Source organism: Neophocaena asiaeorientalis, unplaced genomic scaffold, assembly GCF_003031525.2.
Source record: "Neophocaena asiaeorientalis asiaeorientalis breed wild unplaced genomic scaffold, Neophocaena_asiaeorientalis_V1.1 scaffold357, whole genome shotgun sequence".
NCBI classification, from domain to species: Eukaryota; Metazoa; Chordata; class Mammalia; order Artiodactyla; family Phocoenidae; genus Neophocaena; species Neophocaena asiaeorientalis.
In genome coordinates, this window is record NW_020173270.1 from 2,020,906 (window position 1) to 2,030,064 (window position 9,159).

The 9,159-nt window shown below is 56.4% G+C and overlaps 1 protein-coding gene across 1 annotated transcript in view; it reads left to right on the forward strand.

Annotated features, from left to right (window-relative positions):
* FBN3 (fibrillin 3) overlaps window positions 1–9,159 on the forward strand; it is a 59,314-nt gene that overhangs the window by 11,888 nt on the left and 38,267 nt on the right. Inside the window, exons 16-27 of the mRNA XM_024745792.1 lie at window positions 158–211; window positions 1,787–1,918; window positions 2,009–2,107; window positions 3,158–3,277; window positions 3,392–3,529; window positions 3,643–3,693; window positions 3,964–4,089; window positions 5,885–6,109; window positions 6,288–6,413; window positions 6,765–6,893; window positions 7,925–8,050; window positions 8,972–9,097. Coding sequence (XP_024601560.1) covers window positions 158–211; window positions 1,787–1,918; window positions 2,009–2,107; window positions 3,158–3,277; window positions 3,392–3,529; window positions 3,643–3,693; window positions 3,964–4,089; window positions 5,885–6,109; window positions 6,288–6,413; window positions 6,765–6,893; window positions 7,925–8,050; window positions 8,972–9,097 — 1,452 coding nt within the window. The remainder of the gene's footprint in view (window positions 1–157; window positions 212–1,786; window positions 1,919–2,008; window positions 2,108–3,157; window positions 3,278–3,391; window positions 3,530–3,642; window positions 3,694–3,963; window positions 4,090–5,884; window positions 6,110–6,287; window positions 6,414–6,764; window positions 6,894–7,924; window positions 8,051–8,971; window positions 9,098–9,159) is intronic.

Sequence of the window (9,159 nt, forward strand, 5' to 3'; positions counted from 1 at the left end):
CTCTCCCCAAGAAGAGAGGGAAGGAAGTTGCTCTTCCCATTGGGGAGGGGGCATCTTAGTCCCAGACCCTCGCTCATCTCCAAGGGGCCACGTCTTGGGCGTGGTTTGGGTTCGGCAATGGCCACTGACCCCTCTCGCTCTGCTTCCGCCACTCCAGCCGAGTTCCAGGCCCTGTGCAGCAGCGGTCTTGGCATCACCACGGATGGCAGAGGTGAGCGGGGCAGTGCTGGGACAGAGGGGTGGGGTCGTGGTTGGGCACTGTCATGTCGCTGGGGCTGCCGTAACAAAGTACCACAGGCTGGGAGGCTTCAACAGCAGACGTTTATTCTCCCACGGCTCTGGAGAGGCTAAAAGTCCGAGATCAAGGTGTGAGCAGGGATGGCTCTTTCTGAGGCTGTGAGGGAGAGTCTGTCCCATGCCTCTCCCCCAGCTTCTGGCACTTCATTGTTAAATCCTCAGCTGGTAGAAGCATCACCCTGATCTCTGCATTCATCCTTTCTTTTTTTTTTTTTAAGTTTACAATGTTGTGTTAGTTTTAGGTGTACAGCAAAGTGATACATACATATCTATTAGATAGATACATAGATACATACATAGATACATACATATCTATTCTTTTTCGGATTCTTTTCCCTTATAGGTTATTAAAAATATTGAGTTCCCTGCGCTATACCGTAGTCCTTGTTGGTCATCTGTTTTATATATAGTATTGTGTATGCTATTCCCAAACTCCTAATTCATCCCTACGCCCTCTGTCTTCATCTTTTTTTTTTTCACGCCGTGCAGCAGGCAGGATCTTAGTTCCCCGAGCAGGGATTGAACCCGTGCCCTCGGCAGTGAAAATGCAGAGTCCTAACCACTGGACCACCAGGGAATTACCCCTCTGCCTTCCTCTTGACATGGGGTTCTCCTTGTGAGAACCCCAAATTTCCCCCTTTTATAAGGATACAGTCATATTGGAATGGATTGCGGGTCCACCCTAATGAACTCGTTTTAACTGGATAACCTCTGTAAAGTCCTTGTCTCCAAATAAAATCACATGCTGAGATCCTGGGGGTTAGGACTCCAACCTATGACACCATCCCTTCCTGAAACAGCCTTTCTGCCTGAGCAAGAAATAAAAGGACTTAGAATAGTCAGATTTCCCATCCACTGCTAGGCCATCAGGGCAGGACAGATGTCCACCCCTCCCCCACGCCCTGTCAGTTAAAGGGACAGAGTCTGGAGCCAGATGCGTGGGTTCGAATCCTGGCCCTACTATTTATTGATTGAATAACCTCAGGCAAGTTACCTACCGTCTCTGTGCCTCCTTATCTGTACAGTGGAGATAACGGTAAGACCCATTTCAGGGATGTTGTGAGGATCAAATGAGCTAATACGCTTGGCACAAAATAGTAAACATCCTATAATGGTAGTGATTATGATTGCACTTTTTTTTTCAAAATTATGTCGCTGCTGTATAAACATCTGTTCCATGAGTTCCAAATTGGGGACAGTTTTGTCCCCCCTCCCGAGGGGCCATTTGGCAATGTCTGGACAGATATTGGGGAGGGTACTACTGGCACCTCCTGGGTAAGTCTGGGAATACTGCTCAACATCCTACAATGCACAGGACGCCCCCCGTCACAGCAAAGGATGATCTGGCCCCAAATATCCACAGTGCTGAGAAACCCTGGTTTCAAGGGGAAGGAGGCAGGGTCTAGGCTGGAGCTCTGGCCCCCGGGGACATGGCTTCTGGAGCCTCCAGGGAGCCAGGGCAGCTGCTGACGCCCTCTTCCTGGTGCAGACATCAACGAGTGTGCCCTCGATCCTGATGTCTGTGCCAACGGTATGTGTGAGAACCTGCGGGGCAGCTACCGCTGCATCTGCAACCTGGGCTACGAGGCAGCTGCAGCCGGCAAGGAGTGCATGGGTGAGCGTGCCCGGCAAGTGGACGGGCAGGTGGGTGGGCCGCCCCCACTGCACACCCCTCACCCCGCTCTCCCCCCCCCCCCCAGCTGGGGAGGAGGGCGATGTGACAACGGGCGGTGCCAGAACAGCCCTGGCAGCTACAGCTGCTCCTGCCCCCAGGGCTTCAGCTTCTGGCAAGACACGGAGACCTGCGAAGGTACAGGGTCGCGGGGCACACAGCCACGCACACATACATGCAGATCCTTACGCACGCTGCGTGCTCTGGGTACTCACACTCAGGTACACACACAATACCCACATTCACACACTTATTCTCACACTTTACACGCATGCTCACAGCCACAGTTACACCCTCAAAGGCACACCCTTATGCAGACACTCAGACCCTCCGACATTCACACATGTGTGCATATGATCACTCAGTTACACACACCGGTACTCACACAAAACACACTCACATACCCATATTCACACTCACAGACATTCCCACAGTCACACACCCTCACGTGCACACTTTCAAAGACGTGTGTGCCCACATTCTTTCACTCACCCTTTCACACACTTAGGCTCACAGCCACACACACCCTCACATACCTGCACAGTTGTGCACTCACATGCTCATACGTACTCACGCTTATACACAAGAGTACGTGCCCATCCCCCCACACACGCGCAGTCACTGACACACAAGTTCAAGTGTGCGTGCTCGCCGTTGCCCACACACACGTTGTTGTGATGACCTTGCCCACTGCATAGATCCCGTGGCACTCACAGACGCCTGCACGCGCACACACGCACACAGTCACGCACAAGCTTTTCGTCTGGCCCCACCCCTCCCCTGGTCCTTTGTCTTCTTAACAGCTGACACCCCTCCCCCACCCTGGCCACACCCAGGCCTCCATCCCCTCTGGGTTTTCCTCCCGCCTCTCGCCTGTCTTGCGCCGTGACCGACCCTTTGAGGGCCACGATTCCCCGCCGTGCCTATCCCTCTGCACTTTTACCTGTGTGCGCTCCCAGGACCCTGCACGTCAGCGTGCTTGTGCAGGTGCAGAAGACGATTCAGTGCAAACTCACGTGCGTCTGAGCCTGCGCGGTCCGTTCCTTGAATTCTGACCGCTTGCGCCCCCTGCCTCTGGACTTTGGCAGCCGTGGGGAGGAGGGGCCCCTGGTCAGGTGGGGCTCCCCCTCCTGCAGCTCAGGACTCTCTGTGGGGTGGGGCGGCTTGGCGGGGGGGCTGTCCCTGCAGACATCGACGAGTGCCTGTCCAATCCGTGTGTGAACGGCGTGTGCCGCAACCTGGCCGGCTCCTATGCCTGCGAGTGCGCCCCCGGCAGCCGCCTGGGACCCTCCGGCACCGTGTGCTTAGGTGAGAGGCCCCACGGAGCAGCGGGGACCCCGACGCCCCGGAGTAGGCTGGGTCGCTGCGGGTCGGCGTGCAGGTGTGGGCCCGCCAGGTGAGACAGCAAGCCCCTCCTCGCAGACAGCACCAAAGGCACCTGCTGGCTAAAGGTCCAGGATGGCCGCTGCGAGGCAAACCTGCACGGAGCCACCCTGCGGTCCGAGTGCTGCGCCACGCTCGGGGCTGCCTGGGGGAGCCCCTGCGAACGCTGTGACATGGGTAATGCCCTGGAGGGGGGCTCCGGGGGCTCCCACGCCATCGGGACAACGGGGGGGGGGCGGACAGATCCCCTGTGTTTGAGTGGAGAGAGTGACTCCTCTCCCCAACCACAGACCCCGCCTGTGCCCGTGGCTTCGCCCGCGTGAAGGGGCTCAGCTGCGAAGGTAACCCCCATCCCCACCCTCTGCGGTTCGCCCTCCAAGCAGCACGTGGGCGAGTGTCATGGGGGCTGCCTGGGGCCCCTCCCTGAAGTCATTTGAGATCGAGACATTCTCCCTCCTTGGTACCTGGGTCTTCCCCGCGATCTGCCAGCCCCTGAGGCTGGCGCTGCCCCTTCCCCCTCCCCAAGGACCACGTGGTGTCCTGAGGCCCCAGGGGAACAGCTCCTGGGAGCCTCCAGCCCTTGCCTCTCCTCCTTGCCTGCTGCTGCCCAGATGTGAACGAGTGTGAGGTCTTCCCGGGGGTCTGTCCCAATGGGCGCTGCCTCAACACCGCTGGCTCCTTCCACTGCGAGTGTCTTGAGGGCCTGACGCTGGATGCCACGGGCCGGCTGTGCGTGGGTGAGTGCGGGCTGGGTCCCCACGCAGGGCCCCCTGCCCTTCATTGCCTCCACTCCCAGTGGCTGGAGACCCCTCCTAGGGACAAGCAGGATCTCGGGGGTCCTCCAGGACCCTCTGCTCACTGCCCACCTGCTGCCCACGTGTCTCCAAAGACATTTGTTTTGGGGGATGCATCTTCTTAACTGCCCTTCTAAGGAAGCTCATTGCAGATGGCAAAATCTCGTGGAATAATACTTGCAACCTTCGTTTATTCTTTCTTGTTAGCGAGTAAGGTTTACACGGGGGGATTTGAGCAGGAGACACCTCTAGCATGAGTGCTAAGTGATGCTGGTGAACCTTCCTCAGCATCCAGGGCTCAAACCCTCACCCTGAATGGCTTACCCTCAGTCTCAAAGGCTCTGAGATATTTTCCCCCTCGATGAGGGCTTCTTGCTTTGTCCCTATCAACATCTCGAACAGGACATTTCTTGGCCAAAAGCATGTGCCGGCCAGCAGGTAGTGCTCCGAGTTCTATCAGCTTTTCCTCCCGTAGTCCCATCAATCCATTGGTAGCCTCCTCGGGGTCACCTTGGAGCCTGGTCAACATCAGGCAGATGGGCCCTGATGACCCTTCTCAACTTCGATTTCCTTCTAAACTGAGCTTCAGGTGTGCAGCGGGTCTTCTTGCTGATTCCAAAAGGTGAGCAAGGAAAGAAAGTAACTGAGTAAAGAGGAAAAAGCCATTGCTGAATTCACGGCCAGGTGAAATGGCTCAGTCTGGTCAGCCCTGGGCCAAGCCACTGGGTACATGGGAACTTAAGACAGATCCCTGTGTGTCATGGCACTTCTGCTTATCTTTATTTTTTCCTAAAGATTCTGTAGCAGGGTCTCGTCCTCAAATGGACCCACTTAAACATATGTTCCTTTTGTAAAGAGTGAGAAGTTGTCTTAGACCAGGGATCAGCCAGCTGTTTCTGCAAAGGGCCAGAGAGTAAATGTTTTCAGCTTTTGGGGCCTCACAGTCTGTTGCAGCTACTCAGCTCTGCTGTGTAGTGTAAACACCCACAGACAGTACAGAAACAAATGGATGTGGCTGTGTGTCAATAAAACTTTATTTACAAAAACAGGAGGCTGGCACCCCAGGCCGTAGTTAACCAGCCCCATTCTTAGACCCTCGTGTCTGGTGCTGAGGAAGGCTTATCCACTCCCAGATTATTCTAAGGGAGTTTTACAGGTTAAAACACACACACTCTGGAGCCAGATGGCCTGGTTTGAACCCCGCTCTACCTCTTACTAACTGTTTGGCCTCAGGTCACCTACCTAACCCTTCTCTGCCTCAGTTTTCTTGCCTGTAAAATGGGCATGATGATAATATTTTCCTCTTGGTGTTATTTTGAGGATTCAATGGATTGATGAACTTAGAACAGTGCCCGTCACATAGCAAGCACCTAGCAGTGCAAGTCGTTATACTGTAAGTTTTGGATTATACCATTATTCAAATGTAACTATTGGATTATATCATTTCTAAAATGTAACTGCTGGGAATTCCCTGGTGGTCCAGTGGTTAGGACTCGGTGCTCTCACTGCTGGGGGCCCCAGGTTCGATCCCTGGTCAGGGAACTAAGATCCCACCAGCCACGCAGCGCTGCCAAAAAAAAAAAAAAGAAGTATTGGATGATATCGAATCTCAGCATAAGGAAGTCACTCTTCCCGTTGGGGAGGAAGTTTCAGAAGAAGCTGCTGAAGGAGGCTCTAATGCCTGTCCTGGCAGGCACAGTGTGGCAGGGGCAGGACTGGTGACTGCCCCTCCTTGCAGATGTGCGCCTGGAGCTTTGTTTCTTGCATTGGGATGAGGATGAATGTGGGGCCGCCCTGCCCGGCAAGTACCGGATGGACGTCTGCTGCTGCTCCTTGGGAGCCGCGTGGGGGGCCGCGTGCGAGGCGTGCCCTGAGCCTGAGTCCCCAGCGTTTGCCAGCCTGTGTCCCCGGGGGCTGGGCTTTGCCAGCCGGGACTTCCTCTCAGGCCAGCCCTTCTATAAAGGTGTGTTTGGGCTCAGGGAACCTGGTGGATGGGGAGAGGGCACAGCGTGGGTAGAGGCCTGGAGATGGGACGTGTGTTTGGGAGAGAGCAAACATCTGTGGCCAGAGGGGTGAACGCTCAGGCGGTGGGGACCCAGAGACATCGGGGCAGCGTGACATTTTGTGCTCCCATGCTGCAGATGTGAACGAGTGCAAAGCCTTCCCCGGGCTGTGTGCACACGGCACCTGCCGCAACACCGTGGGCAGCTTTCGTTGTTCTTGTGCTGGGGGCTTTGCCCTGGACGCCCAGGAAAGGAACTGTACAGGTACGTGCCCGCATCTGCCTCCTGGGCGGTCGGGGGGCGCCTACAGGGATGGGGGCCATGAACTAGAGGCACCTGAAAGACAAGAACCGGCCTTTTCCTGCCTGTCTACCTGCCTGCTCTGTGACCGAGGACAGCTCAACACCCTCTCTGGGCCTTCGGGATCCCAGCTACAAAAGGAGGGGCTGGCAGAGGTGGCCTCCAGGGGCCTCCAGGCTGGAAGGAAATTCCCTACCCTCGTCTGGGGTGCCGTCACGGCACCTCTGTTAACCTGGGTTCAGCAGCTTGGGGCTCCTGTGCACCCCTGGGTGTTTGCAGATGTGGAGGCCCGGCCCGTGCCCACTCTCTCCACAGACATTGACGAGTGCCGCATCTCCCCTGACCTCTGCGGCCAGGGCACCTGCGTCAACACTCTGGGCAACTTCGAGTGTGAGTGTTTCCACGGCTACGAGAGTGGCTTCATGATGATGAAGAACTGCATGGGTAGGCAGCCACCCCGGGCAGGGTGATACTTGGGGGTCTTGGGGCCAAGCCGCGGGATGGGGGTGACATTGCTGTGATGGATGTAGGTGGAGGGGGCCGGAGTGGGGAGAAGCCATGATCCAGCTGGGACACAGCAAGTGTGCGCATCATCCCTGTAGGCTGCTGGACATTGGGTGTGGCATTCAGATGAGAAGCCTGGGAACCAAGATTCGGGCAGGCCTCCCGGGGGGTCGTAGCATGAGAAGAGGAGGGGGCCCGGGACAGAGGAGCCTCTTCCCCTTTCATTCACTTTTTCATTCAGTGAACATTTCATGTGCATCTACTCAGGGGAACCACAGAGAGCTCGGCAGCAGAGGGCCATTTTCTCTGAGCTCGTGACCTAATGGGGAGATAGATGTTTAATAAAATAAATCTCCAAACAAATGCAAAATAAAGAGCCACTGTCATAAGTACTTGAAAGGGCCATATGGTGCAGTGGGAGCGTAGACCCCTAGGATGTATGCCATTCTGTGGGGCTGAGAGAGTGGGAGTAATTGGGGTGAAGAGGGGCTGAAGCGTGGCTTGAAGAAAGAACAGTGCATGCAAAGGCCCTGGGGTGGACGTGAAGGATAGAAGGAGCTGCTGTGTGGAGGGCCGGGTGGGAGGGGGAACAGCACCTGAGGGGTGGAACGAGGCCCATGAGGCTGGAGTGGGAGGAGAGTGGGGGTGGGTGGTGAGGTCCCCCACTCCCTGTGCTGATGCCTGGAGGGGCTGGGCCTTGCCTTCCCTCTGTGTCCTCTGGGGGGCGCTTCTCAGGGCCTCCTTCAGCTCCAGGAGTATCAGCCTGTGTCCCTGATAATTCTGAGAATTCCAGCTTCCCTCCCAGTCTGACTCCCATGGGTCACCCAAGTCCCAAAACTCCAGGCCCTTTCGGCTTCAGCCAGGGTGACAGGGTTGGGGGAGAGGGGCACAGGGAGAAGCTTCCACAAGCCATATCACAGCCTGCCAGGTCAGCGTCCTCACACCTCCTCTCTCCCTCTCCACACGCCCAGATGTGGATGAGTGTGCCCGGGACCCACTGCTGTGCCGGGGAGGCACCTGTACCAACACGGATGGGAGTTATGAGTGCCAGTGCCCCGCTGGACATGCGCTGGTGGCCAAGGGTACTGCTTGTGAGGGTGAGTGTGGGTTGCATGAGGGAGGTGATGGGAGTGTGTGTTTGTGCGTCTCCCTGAGTACATACTTATGTATATGTGTGCACACGTGTGTCAGTCTCTATGCATGGGAGCGGTCGCATGCATGAGGTAGCATGGGTGCAGGTCATTGTGCGTCCGTGTGATATGACCGTGCGTGGGTGTGAGACGGAGGAAGTGTGTATTTGTGTGTCTGTGTGAGCATGCAGGTGTGTACCTGGGAATGTGTACAAGAGTGAGTGTGTGCATGGGTGATTATGTGTGAGTCTGAGTGTGTACGTGTCTACACAAGGATGTGTGTTCTTATGTGAGGGGATGTGGTGTTTGTGCAGCTACATGAGCTTGTGAGAGAATGTGTGTCTAGGTGTGGATGTGTGTTGGCACGCGGGTGGGTGTGTTTGTGGATGGGGCTGTGTGCATGTGGGTATGGGTGTGTGTGTCGAGGGTGAGGATGTTTGCAGATGAGTGGCGATGAGGTGTATTTGTGAGTCTTATGAGTGAGTGTGCCTGTGGCTGTGAAGGTGTGTCCACTGAGGGTGATTGTGTTTGCATGTGAGTAGGTGTGAGGGTGTGTTTGTGTGTGAGCTGTGTGTACGTAAGTGCATGGATCAGGGTGTGGGTGTTATCTGCTGAGGGTGTGTGTATTCAAGGGTGTGTTTTGGGTGAGTCTTGTGGGTGGGCACGTGGGTGGGCACGTGGATCTGGGTGTGGGTGCGTGTTTGTACAAGGGTGAGGTGTGGACTCACACCTGTGGTGGCGTGTGGATGCCAGGAGCATGAATGCATCGGAGTGCACACGTGTCCCAGTGCCTCGGGGTCCTGCAGATGGCGGATGAACACAGGCCGGGCCTTCCCTGGGGCCCCTCCCCTACCTGCTGTCCCCACCAGCCATGTGCTCCCCCTGCAGACGTTGATGAATGCTCCCTGAGTGACGGCCTGTGTCCCCACGGCCAGTGCGTCAACGTCATCGGTGCCTTCCAGTGCTCCTGCCACGCCGGCTTCCAGAGCACACCTGACCGCCAAGGCTGCGTGGGTGAGACCGCGCCCGCCCCAGCCCCAGCCGAGGCCCCCACTACCACAGCAGTCACTCCAAGT